At 42.1% G+C, this 27,308-nt stretch overlaps 1 protein-coding gene across 7 annotated transcripts in view; it reads left to right on the top strand.

Moving 5' to 3' along the window:
- LOC116979703 (rho guanine nucleotide exchange factor 4-like) overlaps positions 1-27,308 on the top strand; it is a 361,797-nt gene that overhangs the window by 199,345 nt on the left and 135,144 nt on the right. For 6 of the 7 annotated variants that reach the window (XM_033031414.1, XM_033031416.1, XM_033031413.1 and 3 more), the window contains one exon: positions 21,777-26,780. The exons of the other annotated variant lie outside the window; for it this stretch is intronic. In XM_033031414.1, coding sequence (XP_032887305.1) covers positions 21,777-26,780 — 5,004 coding nt within the window. The remainder of the gene's footprint in view (positions 1-21,776; positions 26,781-27,308) is intronic. 7 annotated transcript variants of the gene reach the window in all.

The following is a 27,308-nucleotide window of genomic DNA, read 5'->3' as shown; positions in this document are numbered from 1 at the left end:
CATAAATCGGACAGAAAGGCTGACGCAGTCATGGTTCGTGATTAAAGACTAGTAAAGAAAGAAATAGAATTTCATTCAAAAATATACATTAGGTGTAGAAACATAGAAACATAGAAACATAGAAAATAGGTGCAGGAGTAGGCCATTCGGCCCTTCGAGCCATTCAATATGATCATGGCTGATCATCCAACTCAGTATCCTGTACCTGCCTTCTCTCCATACCCCCTGATCCCTTTAGCCACAAGGGCCACATCTAACTCCCTCTTAAATATAGCCAATGAACTGGCCTCAACTACCTTCTGTGGCAGAGAATTCCAGAGATTCACCACTCTCTGTGTGAAAAATGTTTTCCTCATCTCGGTCCTAAAGATTTCCCCCTTATCCTTAAACTGTGACCCCTTGTTCTGGACTTCCCCAACATCGGGAACAATCTTCCTGCATCTAGCCTGTCCAACCACTTAAGAATTTTGTAAGTTTCTATAAGATCCCCCCTCAATCTTCTAAATTCTAGCGAGTACAAACCGAGTCTATCCAGTCTTTCTTCATATGAAAGTCCTGACATCCCAGGAATCAGTCTGGTGAACCTTCTCTGTACTCCCTCTATGGCAAGAATGTCCTTTCTCAGATTAGGAGACCAAAACTGTACGCAATACTCCAGGTGTTGTCTCACCAAGACCCTGTACAACTGCAGTAGAACCTCCCTGCTCCTATACTCAAATCCTTTTGCTATGAATGCTAACATACCATTCTCCTTCTTCACTGCCTGCTGCACCTGCATGCCTACTTTTAATGACTGGTGTACCATGATACCCAGGTCTCGTTGCATCTCCCCCTTTCCTAATCGGCCACCATTCAGATAAAAGTCTACTTTCCTGTTTTTGCCACCAAAGTGGATAACCTCACATTTATCCACATTATACTGCATCTGCCATGCATTTGCCCACTCACCCAGCCTATCCAAGTCACCTTGCAGCCTCCTAGCAACCTCCACACAGCTAACACTGCACCCCAGCTTTGTGTCATCTGCAAATTTGGAGATGTTGCATTCAATTCCCTCGTCCAAATCATTAATATATATCGTAAATAGCTGGGGTCCCAGCACTGAGCCTTGCGGTACCCCACTAGTCACTGCCTGCCATTGTGAAAAGGACCCGTTTACTCCTACTCTTTGCGTCCTGTCTGCCAGCCAGTTCTCTATCCACCCCCAATACCGTGTGCTTTAAGTTTGTATACTAATCTCTTATGTGGGACCTTGTCGAAAGCGGCTTGTAATGAATAGTGGCTTGTCTGTACGGAATGGGTTTCCTCCCACACTCCAAAGACGTACAGGTTTGTAGGTTAATTGGCTTGGTATAATTGTAAATTGTCCCTAGTGTGGAGGATAGTGGTAATGTGCTGGTCGGCGCGGACTCGGTGGGCCGAATGGCCCTTTTCCGTGCTGTATCTTTAAACTAAACCAAACTAAATTTAAAAGAAGAACAATGTTGAAAAACAAATGCCTGCCTACAAGTCTCACTCAACTTTCTCACTCAGAAGTGACACACATTAACACCATTTATGTGGGTAGCACATGGTTTTGGGGGAGTAATGCAATTGCTGAATATTTTTTCATGAAGGAAGAATCTCAGTAATGGAAACTTGGTTTTGTATCAGCGTTGTGATGTATTAAAGGTGATTGGAAGCAGGAGGACATGCAAAGAGAGCAAATGGGCCATACCCCACTCCAATAACCATTCACAAATAAATCTATGTATAATGTAGGCTCATCTGGAAAACAATAACATTTACGTGCGGATGCTGTTCATCGACTTCAGCTCCGCCTTCAACACAGTCATCCCCCAACACCTGGTGAATAAACTCGGCGAAATAGGCATCAGCACCCCACTATGCAACTGGTTACTGGACTTCCTCACCGATAGACCACAGACAGTAAGAGTTGGCAAAAACTCATCAGAGACCACCATCATGAACACCGGGGTCCCACAGGGATGTGTGCTGAGCCCTCTGTTGTTCACGCTGATGACACATGACTGTTGTGCCAAACACAATTCGAACCACATCATCAAGTTCGCAGATGACACAACAGTGGTGGGCCTCATCAGCCACGATGACGACTCAGCCTACAGAGAGGAGGTACAACAACTCATCAACTGGTGTGACATCAATAACCTTCAACTCAATGTCAATAAAACAAAATAAATAACTGTGGACTTCAGGAAGAAACAGACAGCACACACCCCACTCACCATAAATGGCAGTGCAGTGGAGTCTGTGAAAAGCACCAAGTTCCTGGGAGTGCACATCACAGATGATCAGACATGGTCCACCAACACCATCTCCCTAGTCAAGAAAGCACAGCAACGCCTCCACTTCCTTCGACGGATGAGGAGAGCCGACCTCCCCCCTTCTGCCCTCACCACTTTTGACAGGGGTGCCATTGAGAGTATTCTTACCAGCAGTCTCTCAGTCTGGTATGGCAGTTGCTCTGCTGCTGACCAGAAGGCCCTACAGAGAGTGGTGAGGACAGCGGAGAAGATCACCAGATCACCCCAACCAGCAATCCAGGACTTATACCCATCTCGCTGTCGCAAGAGAGCAACCAATATCATCAAAGACACCACCCACCCAGCACACAAACTGTTCACCCTCCTACCATCCGGCAAGCGCTACCGCAGCATGCGGAGCAAAACCACCAGATTCAAAAACAGCTTTTTCCCTCAGGCCATCAGACTACTCAACACACTCAAGAAAATTCCATGAACATTACACAAACAAAGACCAACTGACTGTCAAATTAACTTTAACTCAATGTCTGGAGTATGCTATTTGCACTTTTCTATATTGCACCTTTTATTATTGCACCTTAATAACATACCTCAACATTTTACTACACTCTGGCACACTGTGAATATTTGATATAATGTATATGTCCATTGTCTATCTTTATTGGTATATAGTCTGTCTGTGTTATAAATATTACTTGCACATTGGAGTATGGGGAAACGCAATTTCAATCCTCTGTGTAACTACTTGTTGCATTATTTGAATTGACAATAAAGTTTACTTTGCACTTTGTACTTTGTACTTTGTAGAAGCAAGAACATTGTAATATTAAGGTGTGTGCCTCTGAATAGCCTATAGGGCAGCAAGCAGTGCTGTTGCCTCAGCTCCAGCCTCTCAGGTTCATCATGGCCTTCAAAGCCGACTGAATGTGGTTTGCACATTGTTTTCTGTGATTGTGTGGGCACCCACTGGTCACTCTGGCTTCCCCCCATGTCCAAAGGCATGTTGATTGGTTTGTTAATTGTTTACTGTAAATTACCTCAAATGGAGGCAGCGGCAAGAAAATCTCGGAGAACGGGCAAATGAGAGAGACGGGTACATAGAAGTAAATCATAATCATAATCACACTTTATTAGCCAAGTATGTTTTGCAACATACGAGGAATTTGATTTGCCATACTGTCATACCAATAAAAAGCAACAGAACACACAAAATACATTTTAACATAAACATCCACCACAGTGACTCCTCCGCATTCCTCACTGTGGTGGAAGGCAAAAAAAGTTCAATCTCTCCCTTCTTTGTCCTCCAGCAGTCGGGGGCCTCTAACCTTCCGTTGACGAGACGATCTTACTCCCGTAGCCCGCGGCGGGCCTCCTTCGTTGGGGCGATCAAGCTCCTGCATCAGGGGGGGGGGGGGGGGGAATCTCAGCTCCCCCGCGCCGGGCAATCTACCCTGGGTCGGGGCTAGTCGAACGTTGTGCGGCATTTGGAGCTTCCCGACGTTGGTCTCAACCTGAGACTACGAGCGACTTGATGTTAAAGTCCGCAGACCACGGTTGGAGCGCCAATCCCAGGCAAGGAATCGGCTCCAATGGTAAGTCCAAATCCCCGCGGTGGGGCTCAAAGTCAGTCCTGAGCAAGGCCGCCAACTCCATGATGTTAAGCTGCAGAGCGACTGGAGATACGATCCGGAAAACAATTGCATCTCCGGCAAGGTAAGAGATTGAAACAAAGTTTCCCCCGACACCCTCCTCCACCCCCCACATAAAACAAACTAGAGAACATTGGCACATACTTTTTAAACACACTAAAAATAAAAAATAAAAACGAAAAGGACAGACAGACTGTAGGCGAGGCTGCCATCGAAGCGCCACCCAGTGCTTCGATGGCATAATGGGATTGAAGACTGTGGTCTGAGGGCCAACATCAAATTAATGGGTCCAATAGCCTCATTCCATATCATAAGAAAATATCAGAAACAGGAGGAAAACATCAGATTTCATTCCTTGCATGTGCCTCGGTTGCAGGAAATCGAGGGAGAAGGAGTTACTGTAAGGCATGTATGGCTGCAGATAGATATGGAATTTATAAGTAACGGAGAGATTATTCAATGCCACACTGGAGGCTATAAACTTGTCCAAACTAGTCATGCAGTCAATGCTCTTCACAGCCAGCTGCTGTTTTTTTGAAAATAAGACATTTTGGTCACTTTATATTCAGTCTTTCTTACTCTGCCAAATTCAAAGACTCCCCATTGTACAGTCATCAATCATCGGACTAAACACGGTCACAAGGAAGACTTTCTCAGCCCTTCTACAATTTACTGCAGGTTTACTGCACAAGTTGGCAAGCCAAAGCCTCAGCCATCAAGGGCAATCTTTTCCAATTTAAAAAGAGGAATTATAGCTTTGCTACTAAATTGTTCTAACTGCAATGAAAGGAAATGTGAAGTAATTTTCTACAGAGTGAGTTATTCTATAAGATTTTGTCTACTTGCACAGCAGAAAATGAACCAATTAACACTTAACTGCAATAATGTCCATTTTGAAATTCTCAAGTGACTTAATAGTCTGGTTAAATAATGAACTGAGACATTTGTTCATCTCACAGAACTGATGCTATAAAAAGCTCAGTCTGAAGAAGGGTCTCAACCTGAAATACCACCTACAGTATTCCTTTTCTCCAGAGATGATGCCTGATCCATTGGGTTACTCGAGCTTTTTGTGTCTGTCTTTGATGTTATGAGGAAATTGGCAGGACAGCAAACCTCTACACTTGAGTTCCTCAGTGATTGGTGATTCTGATCTTTGAATATATATATAGACATTAAAATCAGAGAGAGAAATTATAAGCCGCAAAATAGAGTTATATTTAATCAGAAGAGACGTGGAAATATAAAATGTCTAAAACATGCCTCCAATTCATTTGCCTCCATGTTTTACAGACATGCAGCACTGGACAGACCATTAATCTTCTCCGCCATTGTTCAAAAAGTTTTTGTCTTTAACCATTTCATTAAGGTAGTGACACCCTTTGGGGTAAATAATGGCTTCTGACAATATATTCCAGGCTTTGTGACAATACACCAACCATTTAGTTGTGCAAATCCATCAGCCTTCATCCCTTCATATTCTTCATCTGAGTTATTTGCTGCAGATTTTGCTCCTCCGAGAAGCACCTGAGGCAACTGAGGTATCCTGTGTAGAGAGCAACTGCAGATGCTGGTTTATACCGAAGGTAGAGTAACTCAGTGGGTCAGGCAGCATTTCTGGAGAAAAAGGATGGGTGATATTTCGGGTCGGGACCCTTCTTCAGACTGACGGGTCCCATCCAAATGCTTAATATTGTATGTTCTCATCCAAATCATTGATAGCATTCACATATTAGACCATAAATAGTTCATTTAGTGTTCAGCACTGGTATTTTTTATAACTCTAAAGAAAGATAGCTGTTGGCGGTCATTTGATTGGAGATGTTGTCCTGAAGCTGATAGTCTGACTGCAGTTGATTGTGTTGTAGTGGAAGCAGATGAGGGTACTGAAGGTACTCCAGAATTAACATTGCAGGAACACCAGATAAGAGTTTATTCCCAATATTCCCCATCTATGTAACATGCAACTAATTGCAGAAGGTGGGAAGAATTGGAAAAATATGGTGTGGTTGACCTGTAAAAATCCAGGGAGATGTTAATGAAGAAACGGGGGGGGATATTGGGTCATGAAAGATCCCTGTTTCTGTCAGGGCTTATAAAGTCTGAAGGAGGGACTTGACCCGAAACGTCAACCATTCCTTCTCTCCAGAGATGCTGCCTGTCCTGCTGAGTTACTCCAGCATTTTGTGTCTATCTGGAGCTTAAGGCTCCTTGGTCTTGAGGTAAGGAATGAATCTTGGCAAAAGACAATGAAAAGTGGAGTTGTGGGATTCTCTGAAGCATAGGATGATGATGAAGATTTGATAAGGAAAGGGCCAGGAGAGGGAACCTTTAACAAAGTGAATTAGGATGGGTAATATGATGGGAAACTGAGTAATCTGAGAGGAAATAATGTCAAATTAGAAGAGGTAGGAAAACCCCCCAGAAAAAGCTGGGAATACCCAACAGGTTATCCAGCATTTGTGGAGAGAAACACAGTTACAATTTGGGGTTGAGGGACTCTCATGAGAATAAGTAGGCAGTGCAAGCAAAATAAGTGAGAGTGGAGACTGAAACCATTGGGCATTTATAATGGGGTTTCTCTAAATCATTGATAGTTTAAAATAGACCATAGATTTCCCAGTTTGATAAAACTCTTGACTGATGCAGGTGTTAGAAAATGTTTCCTTTGGTGCTGAAATTTGTAACATTCTGCTGTTTATCAGATTGTATTTAGAAGCATGACATGTCGTCAGCAAGCCACAAGCCTACTGCTGGCCGTTGGAAACAGGCTGGTTTGCTCTTTCTTAAGCAGCAGGTGATGGGTCAGGTCAAGTGACTACTTTTTGTCTCATAAGCTTTTTATCATTCGATGAGAATTAATTCGAGAAACAGAATCGGAATTAGCATCGGATGTTGTGTACATGGATTTCAGTAAGGCATTAGATAATGCCAAACTAAAATTCAAGTAGGCTGATCCAGAAGATTAAGATGCATGGGTTTCACAGTTACTTTGACATTTGGATTCAGAACTGACTCACTAATGGAAGACAGAGGGTTGTGTTGGAAGGGTGGTATTCTGGCTGGAGGTCTATGACCAGTGGAGTTGCACAGGGATCTGTGCTAGGGCCTTTATTTTTTGTGATATACATATATATATATAGGAGGTATTTCACTTTGAAAAGTCAAATATAAGGGGAAAGTATACAGTTAATGGAAAGACCCTTAACAGCATTGATGTACCGAGGGATCTTGGAGTCCAAGTCCATATTTTCCTGAAAACGGCAACACAAGTAGAAAGAGTGGGTAAAGAAGGCTTATGGATGTTTGCCTTCATTGGTTGGGGCATTGGGTATAAGAACCAGAAAGTCATGTTACACTGTTATAGGACTTTCGTTAAGGGCCTGTCTCACTTGGGCAACCTAATGCGCGAGTTCTGGCGAGTTTGCCCTCGACTCATACTCTCAGCATGGTCGACACGAGGTCATAGGACGTCTTTGTAACTCTCCTTCATGCCCGAGAGTGGTCTCCGCGTACTCGAGGTCTCAGCTAGGTTGCGGTGGTTTTTTCAATATGTTAAAAAATGCCCGCGAGTAAAAAAAGGTCGCCATGGAAAAAATTGATATTTTTTCTTGTCGTAGGTTTAGTCATAGTAGGTCAGCATGTTAGTCGTAGGTAATCGAGGGTAGTCGAAGGTAGTCGAGGGTAGTCGTATATAGTCTTCATCATAGTCGAAGGGAGGTCAAAGGGAGGTCGAAGGAGATTGAAGGAGGTCGTCTTCACTCTCCACTATTCGGTATCCAATTTTCCCGAAGTTAGTCGTAGCTATACGTAGTTAGTCGAAGCTAGTCTTCAACATAGTCGAAGCAGGGCGAAGGAGGTCTTCTACACAGTCGAAGGAGGTCTTCAACATGTCATTTTTTAAAACTTTTATGAACTCGCCAATTAGATTGCCCAAGTGGGACAGCCCCTCCAGGCCAGGCCGCATTTGGAGTATTGTGGTTGCCCCATAACAGGAAGGATGTGTAGGCATTAGAGAGGATGCAGAGGAGGTTTACCTGATTAGTGAATATTAGCTATAAAGAAAGTTTGAACACATTTTGATTGATTTCTCTGGAATGTCAGAAGTTGAGGGGAGATCTGATGGGAGTATATACAATTATGTGAGGCATAGAGAAGGTGGACAACCAGAAACTTTTTACGAGGGTGGATATTTCGGAGACTAGAGGGCATAGCTTTAAGGTGAGAGAGATACAGTCTAAGGGAGGCCTGTGGGGAAAGTTGTTAAACAGAGTGGTGCATGCCAGAGACGTGCTGCTGGAGGTGTGGATGAGGGAGATATGATAAGGGTATTTTAGAGGTTTTTACATAGGCACATGGATATGCAGGGAATGGAGCAATATGAACCAGGTGCAGATTAATTTAACTTGCCATCATGTTTGGCTTGGACATTGTGGATTGAAGGACTTGTTCCTGTGCGGCAAATTGAATCAGATGTTGAATGTTCCAATAGTAGTTTCCGACAAGTAGTCACAATGTAACTTTAGTTAATCATCTTCGTAAGTGGTCCCTTGAGGTCGAGGATTACTTGCTTCCATTTATGTTTTGTGAAGTGATTGATGAAGTAATGTGGGAACCGTAAACTCTTTCACAAATGGGACAGGAGGCTGCTGATGTGGAGGGCAGGTGGGTAGTTTATGGCAAGGTGCACTCCTTCTGCCATTGCACACCTGTTACACAACAGTGCAGAAAATGGAGAGACACTGGTGAATCCCTGTTAGGAAGTTTCAAGAATACTGTTTTAATCTGCTTATATCAAGCACACTACTGTCTTAGTGGGAGAGGCCCGTCATTATCCCTATGGACAGGGATTCTGCTGTTTTTCCTGTGTTTATGCCACCAATTGACAGAGCATTGGTGTTGCAGAGAGATAATGTCCTTTTGTTCAAATTCAGAGTAAAATTGCACAGATGAACATTTGTTTTGCAAACACCCTTGTACACATGCCATCAGGCGTGAAGGTTTCAACCCTTCACTGCTTCTGTTTTCAACACACCAAGTCCATACAAGAAATGCGATAAAGAGACTGTGAAAAAAGATGGAACAGAGAGAGTAAACAGAGAGGATTCCACACAAATAAAATTGTGAATTAAATGCCGGCAAAATTAAAACAGCACAAAATTATGTTATGATTGGGAAATTAAAACCGAGAGAATGAACTTGTAGCATATTAAGTTGTCAATTCACTGTGTTTGACTGTCAAGGGATGCCATTGTAGTTGGTTACCAGCAGTTAATTAGCAGGGGCATTGGTAAATGATGGGCACATTTAAACCATCAGAGGTTTTAAAGCCCAAGCCTATTGTCATTGCAGAATGTTTCAGATTTCAACAATGGCACCAAAAGATAGTAAGAGCACTTACTACAATGATGTTTTATTATCTCAACAATGCAAGGGTGTGGAAGATTGCAACCTTCACGTGGTCCGCCCTGTTTCAACGAATGCAATGAACCCGGCGTGCACAATCAATTAAGATCAACTAGAACAAGTTGTCCGACAACTTTAGGCTGTGCACGCCATACGAATGAAGAAGAAAATGCAAGCATTGCATTTTGAATAGTAACTGGGTGGCACACTATGATTCAGAAAAGCTCATGAGACTTGTTTGTGCTGTATTCCCAAATGGAGTTGGTGCTGTCAGTTCACATATACCTGTATCACCTTAAGATGTAGAACCCCAATCACTTTTCATCTTAGGGCCTTGACATAAAGACAACATTCCTCAGTTTATTGATCCTGCACTTGAGCTCTCCCTAAAAAAATGGGTCTGACAAATGTAGTCCCTGTGGTCACTCCCTCTTCTCCCCTCTCCCATCAGGCAAGAGGTACAGAGGTGTGAAAATGCACACCTCCAGGTTCAGGGACAGTTTCTTCCTAGCTGTTGTCAGGCAATTGAACTATCTTATCACCAACTAGAGAGCCATGAAATTACTACCACTGTTTGGAACTTGAAATAAAACCAAAACTTACAGGCATAAAATATGAAAGGAGGGGGCTGAGATCTGTACAATTGAAGTATGCTTAAGATGTCAATTGAATCTAAAGTGAATCCAATGGACATTACTGGAGATTCATCAAGAAATTGGGATCATATCCCTCTGAAGTGTGTATGTTGACGTGCACTCTCAGAACTAGGTTATGATAGCCCTTTTCTGTCAGTAGGTTCCAAACCAGGCTAGGAACCCTATTTAGAAGGGTTACATTATTTACTTTCTTTCCTTTGGAACTCTCCTCCCCAAACGACGATACCAGTCTCACTCTATCATACCACACCCACCTATTTCACCATATAATTTCCAAGCTCCCTCTGGTCTCATCTTCCTGATCCTACATCCCACTCAAACTGTGCCATTCCCAATTATGGCCCTGACTGGCACTCTTTCCCTGATCTCTGGTTGACTCTAAACTCCTTGCTCCAAGCCTTGGTCAAAGTCCATACTTGACATCTGAACCAGGATTGATATTCATTGTTTTTCCAGAAGCTCCTGCTGACCCATTCCCAGTCTTACCCATTGCTTTTCTTTGCACACTCAATAATAAAGCAATGTGTGAAGGAAAGAGGGTGAGACCCCTGCAGCAGGACCTGAAACCCTCGTCCTCGCGTTACACTTGGAGCACTGCACAATTTCCTTTTTGTGTGTCTTCCCTGTTGACTGGGAATTTCTGGGCCAATGTTTCTAACTTAAGTTTTGAATAAACAATTATCAGATAGGCACACGTGGAATTCTGAAGACATTTCACTGCTTAGAGAATGTCAAGAATGTCAAGAACCATTTTAGATAGAACAAGACAAATAGTGCAGCTGAATTAAAAACAGACATTTGGTAAACAAGTCGAGGAAGACATTTGTGGGGAGAAGGTAAAATGAGGCAAAGTGCTACGAATCTTGTGTGCAACGTAAATACTGGCAAAGTCCTGTAGGATTGAACTGTCTCGTGCAATGTTGGAAATTGTTTGTGTTATTCAGTTGGGGAATTAGATGGCGAGGTGCTGGGGATAGAGAGGCACAGTGTTGCATGGTACACAGTTAAGCAGCCCTCCTAATGCTTCTTGCCAACAGTAAAATGGGGCAATATTTTTCCCACTCCTATCATCTTTTTGACAAATGGGTTGGTTAAATTTGCTTCTGTCCCTGTCACAGTCACAAGCAGATAATGTACAACTTTTATTTGAAATATTCTAACTTAAGATGCTAGCACACAGCCAGTTAATGCATATTTACCGAACATGACATTTAATTATAAGTTGCATAACTATGTTATGTGACTATATTTAATAACTATATTTAATAACATGCTCATATTCACAACAATAAATAACTCTTTTACGATTATAGCTTTGTGCATATCTCTGAAGTTCTTAAGAAGGCAGATCACTTGGAATTTTATAGTAGATTCATTGCATTGTTTGCAGTTAAATACCCTGTTATTTAGTGCATTTCCGAAAATAACACTTAAGAGGTGGTTTCAACTTGTAACACAGTGGAAATGTTGGGCTGGAATATCAAGTCAGATTGAAGTCAGATTAGAGTTTCTATGCAAATTGTGTAGATTAAGTGGACAACAGGCCGGGCTTCAGTTGGGTGTACAGCCCACTGGAACTAACTGTAGTGACAGATGGGTCCAAATGCCTGGGATCAGATTGTTTGTGATCCAGGGTTGGATCCTAACTCCAAAAGGACATCTGATGCCAAAAGCTCCAATCCCCAACCATGGAGTATTTTGTAAGGGATGTGGGAACTTTATTGTGGGGAAACTTGGACGTTAGAAGGAGGAAAACCTCCAGCTCACATTTCCCTGCTTCCTGAAGCTGTCCTCCCTTCCCTTTTGTGTCAGAAGGAACTGTAGATTAGATGCAGGTGTATACCGAAGATAGGCACAAAATGCTGGAGTAACTCAGTGGGTCAGGCAGCATCTCTGGAAAAAAAAATGGATGATGTTTTGGTTCTGAAGAAGGGTTCTGACTTTAAAGGTCACCTCTTTTTCTCCGGAGATGCTGCCTGACCCACTAAGTTACTCCAACATTTTGTGTCTATCTCCTTTCCCTTTTCATGCCAAGTCTCTTGGAGCATGTGGAAACCCAGTCACTCCCTGTTAAACTTGTAAAACAGGTTAAATCGGAGGTTAATGCGCTCAATAAAATTGTTGAATTGCTAATGGGTACATGAGACTGCCAATGCTGGTATCTTGCACAAACAGCAAACTGCTGGAGGAACTCAGTGGGCCAGGCAGCTTCTGTGGAAGGAAATGGACAAGTCTGAAGAAGGGTCCTGACCTGAAAGGTCGACTGTCCATTTCCCTGCCTGACCTCATGCGTTCCTCCAGCAGTTTGCTTTTTGCAGTTGAGTTGACAATGTGCCTACTGGCAGCTAGCTAGCAGACTGCTATTTTTGGCCATTAACATTCATTCACTTGCTGATCATAGCATTGTTTTCTCGAGAGTTTCGGCTGGATATTTTATTCAGTGTGTAATAGCATTTTGTTTGAAGAACGAGCAATAAAGTGCTCATTGTGTGTGCTGATAACAACATCCCTTTGCCGTCACAGATACCAAATCAAGTATGATAAGCGTATCAGTAACACAACTCAAAATGAGAAAAAATCTCGACCTTTTAACATGCTTATGAATAAAATCTATCATTATGATTCCCCCAACGTATCAATCATCAAATCCATCCTAATATACAATATATATTTTCCACATATGGTGTAGGACATCGTGATATTGGAGGCTAACTTTAATAAAACCATATATTAGAGTTTCGCTTTGGATTTTAACATTTCCTGATTGTCTCCTGATTTAGAAAGGATGCTCAGAGCAATCACATTAACGCTGTTCCCCCTCTTGTTTCTGTTTAACCCATGCAGTTTCAAATGACCATCGACTCTATTCTAATTCTCCTATCATTCAGCTGCACTGAGGGTAATTTACAGTTGTCAATTAACTGACCAAACACCAAGCACTTGGGATGTGGAAGGAAACCAGAACACTTGGAGGAAACCCGCAAAGCCATGGGGAGAATGTTCAACCTCAATGCAGACAACAGTAGAGGTCAGGGTTGAACCTGGGTCAGCACATTTGTGAGAAAGGTGCACATTGGGACGACAGATGGCACAATGGGCTAAGTGTTCGGCTGGCAACCTGAAGGTGGCCGGTTCGAATCCCGCTTGGAGTGCATACTATCGTTGTGTCCTTGGGCAAGACACTTCACCCACCTTTGCCTGTGTGTGAGTGATTGGTGGTGGTCGGAGGGGCCGTAGGCGCAGATTGGCAGCCACACTTCCGTCAGTCTGCCCCAGGGCAGCTGTGGCTACAGAAGTAGCTTACCACCACCGAGTGTGACTGAGGAGTGAATGAATAATGCGACGTAAAGCGCCTTGAGTATTAGAAAGGCGCTATATAAATCCCATCCATTATTATTATTACTATCTGCTTCGTTTTAGTTTTAGTTTTAGAGATACAGTGCGGAAACGGGCCCACTGAGTCCCTGCCGACCAGCGATCCCCGCAATCTAACACAAGCCTACACACACTAGGGACAATTTATACTTATATCAAGTATACAAACCCAAGCCAATTAACCTACAAACTGGTATGTCTTTGGAGTGTGGCAGAAACCGAAGATCTCGGAAAACCCCACGGGGTCATGGGGAGAAGGTATCATCTCTGTAAAAACAGCACCTGTAGCCAGGATCGAACCTGGGTCTCTGGCGCTGCAAGCACTGTAAGGCAGCCACTCTACCGCTGCACCACCGTGCTGCTGTGCAACTGATTCCCTTTAAAAGAAGATTACTGCTGGGGCATATAAACAGATCACATCCCTGAACCCCTGTTATTAATTGGACTTTGACTTAATTTAGTCCCCTGATTTTGTGTCCCTTTTCCTAGCCTGGATGGTATTCAGCGATCTTCTGGATTTTATCCAGTGATACCTGTTTGGAATTGTGTGTAGCAAGAGCAGACTCATGCTTGACTGTGAGAATTCCATCCTCAAATGGACTGCTGCCTCTCACTCTCAAGGTTAATGTGGCCATTGATGGGGCACTCACTGCAAGATGGTTAATACCATGCTCCACAGAGAAGTCAAGATGCTCAAGAGCCAAGAAGAGAAAAAGTGAATTATTTCTAAAATTTGTACACAGTCATGACGATTCATTTTCAGCTTATGCATTCTGGCCTGCATGTTCTATTGCAAAACAGCGTGACAGTATAGTTTAATTACATTCAACCTATGTGCTGTACAAATAAGTGTGATCAGAGTTTTCATTTTGGGGCTGGGATAGAAAATGGTGACCTTGACTGTGGCATTAAAGATTGTGCTGGACTGAGGATGAACACAAAGTGCTGGAGTAACTCAGGGGGTCAGGCAGCATCTCTGGAGAAAAGGGATGTGTGACATTTCGGGTTGGAACCCTTCTTCAGACTTAAATCAAATCTGGATCCTTTTACTCAGCTGAAGATGAACTTTGAATCAAATATATATTTATCTTTCCATTGATCTGCCTGATGGGCATTTACAGCATTTTGTTTCATTCATATTCCCGCATCTGCAGTTTGATTTGTTTTTCCTCATTTTAGCCTGGTTGCCTGGTAACCATCTAAATGATTCAGACAAACAACCTATAGCACTGGAATATTGATGAGAGCTACTGAGAAAAGAAAAAGCTAACATTTAAATGGAGATGATATTTTAAAAAAATATTTCAATTATGGAATGACTGGTTATATATTTTACTTGCAGTGTTTGTTTTTCCACTCAATTTTCAGTTAAATAGAAACATAGAAATTAGGTGCAGGAGTAGGCCATTTGGCCCTTCAAGCCTGCATCGCCATTCAATATGATCATGGCTGATCATCCAACTCAGTATCCTGTACCTGCCTTCTCTCCATACCCCCTGATCCCTTTAGCCACAAGGGCCACATCTAACTCCCTCTTAAATATAGCCAATGAACTGGCCTCAACTACCTTCTGAGGTAGAGAATTCCAGAGACTCACCACCCTTTGAGTGAAAAATGTTTTTCTCATCTCGGTCCTAAAAGATCTCCCCCTTATCCTTAAACTGTGACCCCTTGTTGTGGACTTCCCCAACATCGGGAACAATCTTCCTGCATCTAACCTGTCAAACCCAAATACAATCCAAACATAATATTTCAGTTAATGACACAATATACAAAGATACAAAAAGTTAATAAATGTTCATAAATTCTTCTCAAAGCATTAGATTTCCATGCTGGCCACTGCTGTTTTTTTTTTTAAAGGAATGAAACACAAATGGGAAGACAAAGCCAAATTGATGAAGGCCCAGATTTAATCAACTGGCATTGTGATGCTTAAAATAAAATGATAATCCCCTGTGAGATATAGGAAGCTAATTAATGACATTGGCATGTAGCATGATTTGTTAAGTGAATTGCAACTTCATTTATCATCAGGGAAAAATAATTAAAAATCAGATAAAATGGAGAAAAGCTAGTGAAAACAGTACTTTTTGATTAATTATCATGAAAACATCAAATCTACCACATCGAACTGTATCGTCATGTAACAGCCCATCACTCAACTACATTCTGCACAGGAACTGGGCAAAAGAAAGGTTCACATTCAACAGGAACCGATCAAATCCCACTGCAAATTTTTAGCTAACTCCCTATCCACGTATCTCAGCTGAATATGAACTTTGAAGGAAATATGTTTCTTTTTCCCCAATGCCGTCTGCTTGGCTGTGTCCTCGCAGCATCTCACACCTCCTCCAAAACAAATATCAGAAGACACGCTCACGTAGTGCCTTTCAACATCTGAGAAGAGCTTTAAATCTAAAGAGCTTTACATCTAGTAACATACTTCTGCACACATGTGGGAAATGCACAGCATGTAATAAAATAAATGATCAGGCAATCTGCTTTAGATGTTAGTTGGGGGCTTAGCACCATGGACAGGTCATCTGGCATCCTTCAACTCCATTGGGCGATGAGATATTTTACATGCAGAGGAGAGGTGAGGCCACAATTTAATATCAGCTCAAAAATATAGAGACCAATGATAGAGTAGCCGCTCCTAAGTAGAAATTCTGGTGTATGAATTACAAACTTATGTTATAAGTCATGACTAAACATAAGGCTTATGTTAAGTCTTATGACTCAGTGATGTTAATGCTTCTTCATTCCAAGCATGTTATCTGACATAAGGGTTGGATTATAAAGAGAAGCTTAAATTTTGAGATCTAGTGATATGGTGTTTAGGAATATGAGGGGAAATGATAAACAATGGTATGGGAATTTACTGTACGTGCATCTTTTAGAAACCATGTGGAAGCAGATTCCATAAAGTTTTTCAGAAAATAATTGATTGTTTAAAGAAGCAGGTGACAGGGGAGACAATTGGTGCAGCTGGTAGAGCTGCTGCCTTACAGCCTCAGAGACCCGGTTTCCATCTTGATCTCAGGTGCTGTGTGTGTAGAGTTTGCCAATTCTCTCTGTGACCAGGTGAATTTCCTCTGGGTGCTTCGATTTCCTCCCACATCCCTAATGGGCCAGTCCCACTTAGGCGATATTTTAGGCAACTACAGGCGACTAGTTTGGCGCCACATGTACGCCAGTGGTTGCTGAGAATAGTCTCCTCAGTCGTGCAAAAAGTCGTAACATTTTTCTGGTCGCCGCTAAATTTTCAACATGTTGAAAAATTTTCTGCGACAGTGGGTTTGACGCCAATGAGCGTAGCTTGACTTCTCCTGACGTAGGTGCTGTCTGTCGTAGGTTGTCGCCAGGATAACGTAGGTTGTCGCCGGTTTTTCGGTGACCTGCTACGACTATGACAGTCGCCGGCAGATGCCAAAAAAATCATCATGTGGATATGCAGGTTTGTAGGTTAATTGGCCTTTGTAAATTGCCTCTAATGTATGTGGAGTGGAGGCAAAATGGGATAACATAGAACTAATATGAATGGATTATTCGATGGTCAGTCTCAACTTAGTGACTGAAGGGCCTGTTTCCATGCTGTATCTTTAAATGTAATCTAAACCAAATGGCAACCGGGTTTCACAGGCTGTTTGCAATGTAATATATTATAGTTTTATGTTTGTTAATCCATCAAACTCTCCCTTATTTATATTATATTAACATTTTATAATAGAAACCATTGACAAAACATATCAAATTAAAAATCCGTCTGAGCACATTAAAATCAAAAAGGTAACTGCATGTATTGAAAATCTGCACTAAAAATAGAAAATGCTGGAAACATCAGCCTGAAATGTAAACTCAGCTTCTCTTTCCACTGATGCTGACTGATCTGCTGCGTATTTCCAGCACTTCCTGTTTTTATTACTGAAAATTACAAGGTTTGTTTTTGGGAGCTAACTACCAGTTACTTCCAAACTTGCTGAGGTTGTTGGATTCTCAGGCCAGAGCAGCGAGACGCTCTAACTAAATCATCTCCTACAGCAAACAGCATGCTTACTCTGTTTCAGTTCAGTTTTAGTTTATTGTCACGTGTTGTCACAAGGTACAGTGAAAAGCTTTTGTTGCGTGCTAACCAGCAAGCAGAAAGACAATACATGATGATAGTATAATCAAGCCATTCACAGTGTACAGAAACATGATAAGGAAATGATTTTTGGTGCAAGGTAAAGCCAGTAAAGTCCGATCAAAGTTAGTCTGAGGGTCACCAATGAGGTAGATAGCTGTTCAGGACTGCTTTCTAGTTGCAGTAGGATGGTTCAGTTGCTTGATAACAGCTGGGAAGAAAGTGTCCCTGAATCTGGAGGTGTGCGTTTTCACACTTCTATACCTTTTGTCTGATGGAGAGGGAAGAAGAGGGGGTGGCCAGGGTGTGACTCGTCTTTGATTATGCTGCTGTAATCTGCATGCGTGCTCTGTTGCAGACATAAAATGTAATGTTTCCTGACACATCGAATTTGTTACGCTTGCTTGCCTGTTATGCAAATACCAAATCTCCCATTGTCAATTTTATTTAGACTTATCTTCTTATTTTACCATCTCTTGATGCAAGAATTGAGTGTATTTTTATTTCCTCACTCTCTGGTTATTGACTTGTCAATTTTGAAAAATAATTTCCAAGCACAAGTGCTTTCAAAACTAATGACTGTACTGGAAGAAAATTTGCCACTGGAAATTAAAACAATAAATTAAATACAACAAAGCTCTCCAAGCTCTGAATTATTAAAGCCAAAACAAATCTTTTATTCCCCTAAAGTAAGTCCCTGCATTATATTGTACACTTTCATTTAAACTTGAAACGTCTGTAATGCTGGCAGCCTATCATGATGGCTTCCATGATCAGACAAAACAAGTTTGTCATCTAGATACCACTCACATGAGGACCATCTCAAAGGACCTCAAACGAAAATGCCAACTATCCATTTTCCTCCACAGATGCTGCTTGACCTGCTGTGTTCCTACATCAGTTTGTTTTTTTTTGCAGCAGATTTCTGCATTTCAAGTCAAGTCAAGTCAAGTCAAGTCAAGTTTATTTGTCACATACACATACGAGATGTGCAGTGAAATGAAAGTGGCAATGCTCGCGGACTTTTGTGCAAAAGACAAACAACCAAACAACCAAACAAACTATAAACACAATCATAACACACATATTCTTTTACATAATAAATAATGGAAGGAAAAACGTTCAGTAGAGTTAGTCCCTGGTGAGATAGGCGTTTACAGTCCTAATGGCATCTGGGAAGAAACTCCTTCTCAACCTCTCCGTTCTCACCGTATGGCAACGGAGGCATTTGCCTGACCGTAGCAGCTGGAGCAGTCCGTTGCAGGGGTGGAAGGGGTCTCTCATGATATTGTTGGCTCTGGAGTTGCACCTCCTGATGTATAATACCTGCAGGGGGGCAAGTGAAGCTCCCATAGTGCGTTCGGCCGAACGCACTACTCTCTGCAGAGCCTTCTTGTCCTTGGCAGAGCAATTCCCAAACCAGATGGTAATGTTCCCGGACAAGATGCTTTCCACCGCCGCTGCGTAGAAGCACTGGAGGATCCTCGGAGACACTCTGAATTTCCTCAATTGCCTGAGGTGGTAAAGGCGCTGCCTTGCCTTACTCACGAGTGCTGAGGCGTGTGATGCCCATGTCATATCCTCAGAGATGTGGACTCCCAGATATTTAAAACAGTTCACCCTATCCACAGGATCCCCATTTATCCTCAATGGAGTGTACGTCCTCGGATGATGTGCCCTACTAAAGTCCATGATCAGCTCCTTCGTTTTTTTTGATGTTCAAGAGGAGGCTGTTATCCTGGCACCAGAGTGCTAGACCAGCCACCTCCTCCCGGTAGGCCTTCTCGTCGTTGCCTGAGATCAGGCCCACCACCACAGTGTCATCAGCAAACTTAATTATTGAGTTGGAGCTGAACCTAGCCACACAGTCATGTGTGTACAGGGAGTACAATAGGGGGCTGAGGACGCAACCCTGGGGCGATCCTGTGCTCAGGGTGAGGGACTTCGATGTATTCCCTCCCATCTTGACTACCTGGGGCCTGGCGGTGAGAAAGTTCAGGACCCAGGCACACAGGGAGGTGTTGAGCCCCAATTCCATTAGCTTCCCGGCCAGTCTGGTGGGGACTATCGTGTTGAAGGCTGAACTGTAGTCTATGAACAGCATCCTCATGTAGCCCCCCTTCTGGCTGTCCAGATGAGAGAGAGCGGTGTGCAAGACCTGGGAGACCGCATCGTCCGTGGATCTGTTCGGACGGTATGCGAACTGCAACGGGTCCATGTTCCGAGGGAGTGCATTTGCAGTCTTTTGTGCCTCTGTAAATGATAAGGCTTAATCCATACAGGAAATACTTTGTTCAGGCTTGACTGAGGGATTGGGTCATTGAAAAATTTAACATGCACTGAATAAAAGAGCAGCACAGAGGAATTTCATTTGATGCCTCCCTGTAATAACACTGGTTTGACACAATTAATCTATCATTCTCCAAATGCATTCAATTGAAATGAATATTTAATGACAATTCACTATAATGAAGCTCATTTTATGGAGAATGTAAGTGATATAATGAGTTTTTGTTTAGTGTTTTCGACTTTCTTTTGTTCCATTTTGGCTACTGACATGACCGCAAATGCAAACAGATCTGCATCAGTTCAGTGTTCGCTGACTCACCTAGTTAGGATGTGTTAAAGTCAAGTCAAGTCAAAGCCATTTATTGTCATGTACGGTGAGGTATATTTACTGTAAAACTCTTGCTTGTAGCAGAGCATAGACTAAGATTTGTTGTGATACTCAGTTGCAAATCCTGCAGCCTGTTTATTAAAACAAAAGCTTAATTGAAAAGAAAGTGCACTTATAGATTTGGAACACAAAGTTCTTGTAAAGTATTTAATTTAGTTTAGTTTAGAGATACACCGCGGAAACAGGCCCTTCGGCCCACCGTAGTCCGCACCAACCAGCGATCCCCGCACAATAACGCTATCCTGCACACACTAGGGACAATTTACATTTATACCAATTAACCTACAAACCTGTACGCCTTTGGAGAGTGGGAGGAAACCGAAGATCTCGGCGAAAACCCACACGGTTACGGGGAGAATGTACAAACTCTGTACAGACAGGACTCGTAGTCGGAACTGAACCCGGGTCTCTGATGCTGCAAGTGCTGTAAGGCAGTAACTGCTGCACCACCGTGCCGCATACTCACATCCTCAGGTGAATGAGCACAAAATGGAGAATCTGAAAGCAGTTCCAAAAGAAACATGCACAACATCTGAATGTAATGGTTCCTAAACCTACAGAGAGCTGTTTTTTTGGGGGGTTTTTGCATTCTCTTCTGGTCTTCTTACCTGCTGTTACGTGGTAGAAGCTCGGTGAAAGCCGTCACCAGCGGGGCAGTCTAGGGGTCTGTGTAATTTCCCAATGTAATTCTCAGAAGGTGTACGCACCGGGACGAGGATATAAAGTGGTTCCAGAACCCACCTGAATCCACGCAAGGACAGTCACAACACCACCACCCCCCACCCCAACTTCTCAGGTCCACATCTCCAATCATTATCACACGCTACTTGTGAAAGCATCATTTTACTGGTGAACAAAACTGCCAGTGGATTAACTTAAAATATACATAAAGGACTTGTTTCCTCATAACCTAACACTTGACCAATCCTATCTGCCTATCATTGCAGGGCTTACAGTCACTCGGTCTGCAAATCCCTCAATATTGAAATCAAATCCCTTCATGTCCTTTCCACTCATTCATTATATTTTCTCCAACCTTACAACCCTTTAATCCAATTTTGCAATCCTTCAAATTTGTCCGTTTGGTCATTATCCTGTCCTTTACCCTGAAAATGCCTACACCTGCCAAGGCCCATCTTTATACACTTCTCTTCCCTGAAAAAAACACCTTAACATTTTCCTTCTTCGTCTCAGCTTTTGTTCCTAAGTTGCTTTTTTTGGCCTTTGACAATTGTATGATTATGAGTGGGGATAGTGCCTTAAGGTGCATGGCTAATTTTACAATGCATGTTTTAGACATGAGTTTAAAGAGTTTTTGTTTGCAATCTTACAAAGAATGAAAGGGCTGGGAAGCAAAACTCTGCACACGCCTTTAAGTTCCAGTACACAAGACCCTGACTTACCTAGCTGGCAGGAACACCATAGCTCTCTGCACGTCATAATGTGAACAAGTCTAGTGATTCATCCTTGGGAGTATCACATAATTGTACAAGTTTCTGCACAAAACGCCTGTCAATGTAAAGAATTCTGGGGTTTAAATATAAGGTCGTGACTGATGTTAATTTAAGTAAGTAAATATAAGCTTTTACTTTCTTCTGGCAGGTTTCAGAATCCATAGAAGGCCTTTCTGATCCATGTGAATCTGAAGGGGAAGGCGGTTCAGAGGAAGAATCTCCAGCTCCAAGCCAAGTTTCTCTTGGTGCACTGCGTGGATCAAATAAAAGTGTCTTAGAAACACCGACATTGGAACCTGCTGGAACATATTCAGAGATAACAGTGACAGGTCCTGACTTAAAATTAGAAACAACCAGTGTTCATACTGATGATTTGGAAAGGCTAATTGATATATTCACAGAACCACAGCTCAGTACTAGTTCCTCTGATACATTGCAACTGCATGCAACCCAAGTAAGGACTTCTACAACTTCCTTCTGCAGTGATTCTGATCCGCAAAGTCTATCCTCCAATTCACAGGTGAGAAATGAAGCCGCACTAGGTGCAGAATTAGAGCAAGGTGACATTTCAGAAGAGATATCTGATGCCAAGTTTAGCAGTTGTTCCAGCGTATGCCCTGAGCAATGTATTGCCCATTCAAGAGTTAGTCATCCTGTTGACGCAGACCCTAAACCAAGTGATCAATCCTCAGAAGCTGAGGCAGAGGCAAGGGAATTTTTCCTTCTATCAAAACCACTGGGAACTGAGCTTTCTGATGAATTTCATTTGGAAAAAGGCACTATTTCTTTAGAAACAACAACGCAACACAATGTAGTAACTTCTAGATCAGGAACACCATTAAGCGTTGCTTTTGATGGACACACAAGTAACTGTTGTCCTGAGTTGAAATGGGACTCTAATAAGAATTCTCCGCATACTCAAGAACAGATTTTGATTCCCCCAGAAACAAAAGCATTACTAAGTGGGATTTCTTTGGACATTAATATACAGCCAAGTGTGCTTTCATCAGAAGCAACGGAGCCAGCAAGGATTTTCCCAGATAAACAATCTGAACCTGCTGCAATTTGTCTTGGGATACATCAGACTTCCAATGGAATTAAACCAGATCGAAGTAAAAGCCCTCTGGCAGAAGAAGACTGGCCTTCTTTGAACGAGGAACAAGTTTTAAGTGCAATTCCCTCAGAGATAAATCAAGATCCCACTCCTGATGCAAAGAAGATTCCTCCAGTAATTGTCACAGAATCCAAGCCAACTCAGGCTCCACTGGGTGTGAATGAATTCAGGAGTGAAATTCCAGTTGAAGTAGAATCAGATATCGTTGGAGCCATCCCAGGTTTTGAATCTGACCCAATCTGGCTTTCTGAGCAAACAAATCAAGATTCAAGTGAAATTCTTTTTGACATTGAATCACGTGTCCCCACTATTGAGACAAACAAAATTTGTGGTGAAATTATATCAGAATCAATCTGGGCCTTGCTCCACGCAGACCAAGATTTAAGTGAATTTTCCCCTGAAGTTGAATCTGATTCCACAAAAAAAATTCCCGAAACAGATTATAGTTTTGCTGGACTTAAATCAGAACCAGTCTCGACTTCTGTGGATTCAGAGCAAGACATAAATGAAACCCCATTTAAAACTGAACCACATTGCACGGTGATTAGTGCAGAGGCAAATGTAGCTTCTGCTGGGCTCATTTCAGATTCAGAACCAGTCTGGGTTTCCCAGGATACCGACCAAGAACTAAGTGAAACACCTTTTGAAACAGAACCGGACTGCTCTGAGACTTATCCTGGCATACAATCAAAAATAAGTAAAGCCTCAGACCTGGTAAATTTAGAGGAAAATAGTTTGTCTGATTTAGGTGTTAGTTGTCCAAAGATAGAAACAAGCAGGACCGCTCATGAATCTAAATCAGAAGCAGCTTTAGCTCTAATTTGTCCAGAGAGTGAATTAGAACTTTTTGAGGTTTGTGCTGTAATTCAACAAGACATCAATGGAACAAATACCATAGCAAACCTGAAGCCAAGTCCAGAAACCTCTCACCGACTGGGATTTGTTGTTGAAAGCCAATTAGAGCAAACTGCGTTTTCTCGGGAGTCAGAAGGATTTACAGATATAAGTGAGACCCCTGAAACTGAGGCAAGCAACAATGAAGTATATGACAACGAAATTTCTGAAAGCGTAAATGTGGGCATAAGTGACATTACTGCTGAAAGAAGTTCAGCTTGTTGTAATTCACTTGGACCGCAGTCTGGAGAAATTACTTGTGCAATTCTTTCAGCTTGGCCAGAAACTGAGCAAATTTCTTTTGAAGAGGGTTTACTCAAAAAGAACACTAGAGTTGAACTGGAATTAGCAAGCTCTCCCATTGAAATTGATTTTGAAAGAACTGGTGTAGATTCCCTCGGGACAGGATCTGGGACTAATGAAGAAACAATAACTGCACTAAAAACATCAAAAGGTAATTTCACAGAAAAGCATGTTGAAGATTCTGAAGAGGCTGAATTGAAACTTACTCAGATTTTCTCACCAACTCAAACTGAATCACACAGGGTTATTTTGGAGGAAAAGCAAAGGGAAATCAATGACTTACCATTACCTAGAGGGCACCAACATGAGGATTTTGGCAGTGATTTTGAGACACATCTGTCAAGTCCGAGGAATACTGAAATACTAGTTTCGGGGGACACCTATTCACACTCTGATCCAGTGGCTGGAGGTATAGAAACGCCTGAAGTTGACCTTCAGAAGGACAGGCAAACAAATCAATTTTCAGCTAATGCAAGGACAGATTCAAAAGAAAGTCCTCTTGACACAAGACCAGAGGGTGAAGCCCCCATTGCTGAGACAGCAACTGAGGTTTACATTGAAAGGACAATAGGAGCAAGTGAAATCTATCCTACAGCGACTGGTGTCAGAAGGGAAAATGGTATCGAACTCACTGGTAAGGAAAGTGCATGTACATTTGAGTTGATCGAGCAGTCTATTAAACACAGCACTGGAGAAGGCCCAGAAAATGATAATTTGTATTCAGCATTTGAAGCAACCACAAGACAAAATGTAAATATAAGCAATATCTCAGCTGAAGAAAACACAGGAGTGGGTGATATTCCTGATCAAACTAGCATAGTACCGAATGAGGCATGTGTTGCTTCAAAGGCTGAACCAATGAACATATTTGTTGACGGATTGTCAATATCAGATATCACTGACTCCTTAGAATTGATTAGTGCAACTGAGATAATTGAAAAGGAGATAACTGATGCTGAATTAGAGCGAGCAAGTTTTTTTGTTGAGGAAGGATCCTGGATCAATTTGGAAAATGATCCCATCTGCTTTCATGATGTTGAGTCAAAGCCAACTGATCTTCTGTTCGAGGCAAAATTAGAAGACACTGGAATGGTAAGCACTCATCTGCACAGAACATATATAGGCTCATCTGCAGAGGTAGATACTCTGCAGGATGAAGACACTGACATTATGAATTATGACATGATACTAGATGAGCATCCGGCCCATTGCAAACACGGCAGCCAAGAGACAATTAAATTAGATGGTGAACCCGGTGATATTCCTCCAATTATTTATGATACTGACGGGAACAGTACAACTAGTGAGGAACTAGAGGAAAGGACTTACCCATTTGGCAGTAACAGCAGCTTACAAAAAGCACTGCAGAGACAAACAAACACGAAAGGAGAAGAACGGTTTGGATCATTGTCCTCTTTAAACACCTTCACCACTTCTTTGAAAAACTCTAAATTTTCGGTTTTTACCAAAATGGCATCATTTAAGAAAAACAAATCCTTGTCACAGGAACATCAAACGGAAAGTAGCTGCAGAGATGGGAACAAGAGGCTACAAACGAGAGATGGGAATGAGAGTAAAACACAAAGCAAGAGCAATGCAATTTCTATTCCAGGGTATAGAGTACATAATCCAAATTATAAAATCCATCTGCCTCACCAGGTAAGGGGTAGCACCAGGCGTGAATATCCAACTTTGGATGGTTCAGACGAAGATGATGATGTTTTTGAAAGTTGCAGCCAATTGAACCAAAGTGTGAATCGAGGGTTTAGCTCTGATGCACGACAGGATGTGGGAGATATGGAAGAGGATCAGAGAGTGGCCGAAAATGGTCATCATTTCCATAGAAGAAGCACAGACTCGATGGAGGGAGAAGACATTAATACAGAGGATCAAAACACCAAGATACAATCTGCGACAGATAACAGTTGCAAAAAGAGCGGAAGTGCCGATAGCATTAATCTTAGAATGAAGCGGGCTTTTGCCAATAAATCTCTTTCCATTTTCTTTGAATCAAAATCTGGAGACAAAGAAAATGCCAATCAGAATGCAAAATCTCAGAAGAAAATTGATGGTGAAGATGGCAAAGCAAGTCACATGTCCTGGAAAAGGTTCATGAGGTTAAGTGAATCGGAGTCGACAAAGGGATCAAACGCATTAAGCAGTTCAAGTACAAGCAGCGGGGAAAGTCAACTCATACGGACCCATTCGCTGGTGCACAGTGAATATGCAAGACGGATCTCAATAGAACAGGTCGACAATGCCTCACTTTTAGCACTCTCGTCATCCTCACCCTCTCGGAGGTCAAGCAAACCTCAGCTTTCTAACTGCTCTCTTGACTCAGATCATGTACCGAAAATGATAGAGCAAAGAGCAAAAAGAACATCTCCAAATGGATTAAGGCTTACATTGATGTCCAACAGTAGCGTGGAACCTGAGGATGGTTTTAAAACTATGTCGAATCAAACCATCCCGCAAACCTTAATGAATCAATTGAGTCCAACGTGGAATAGGCCTGGTGTGATTTTGGAATGTTTTGATGGTTCTTTCCCTGCAAGGCCGATGAGTCCTAAACCTCAAAGTCCAAGGTCAAGTTTTCGGAGGAGCTTTCGGTCGAGCAACAGAGGCAGCACTTCATCATGGACCTCCCTTGATTCTAGCAGGACAGCCGATGGTGTGTTGGAAAGTCCTGAAAGGCCAACAACATTGAAACCAAGAGGAAGTCTTCTTCTTTCAGTGCAATCTCTCAATTATGAATGTCAGAAAGAGGACAGTGGAATTAGCAGTCAATCACAGACAAGTCTCAATACGACATCATCAGTCATAGACATTGCCAAAGATGAGGTGAGTGGTTGGAAAATTATATCATACAATAGAGATATAAAAACAGCATAATAATTGCACTTCAACAATGTATGTTATTAGTTTCTATCTCATCATGTACTGACAACTCAATGCATAAAATAATGAGATTATAGGAAATGATAAAAATTTTAATGACTAAAGCCATCGTTGTGGGCCTTATATACTTGCAGAACAAATTGAGAGACGACAAATTTAAAATTTGCAAATTAAATAGGATAATTTTTGGTCCGCATTTCAAGAATGTATGTTAAGTATCCAATATGAAACTACCTGATCTTTTAACATGAGAATGTGGAACATCTATGTACTGCAAATAACCAAGCCCACCATGTTATGACTTTATACATAGGCTGTTCAAAACCCAGGGTGCTGTTAGGATGGGCATCAAATAGAGGCAGTGTCTTTCTAAAAAGATGGGACTTTAATCTAGTAATTTGGCCATAGATACTTCATGTCAGTGAAGCATATCCATAAATCATTATTTTCTGCAGTAGAACCTGATAGCAA

Source organism: Amblyraja radiata, chromosome 13, assembly GCF_010909765.2.
Source record: "Amblyraja radiata isolate CabotCenter1 chromosome 13, sAmbRad1.1.pri, whole genome shotgun sequence".
Lineage (NCBI taxonomy): Eukaryota > Metazoa > Chordata > Chondrichthyes > Rajiformes > Rajidae > Amblyraja > Amblyraja radiata.
This window is presented reverse-complemented; position numbering and strand designations above follow the sequence as displayed.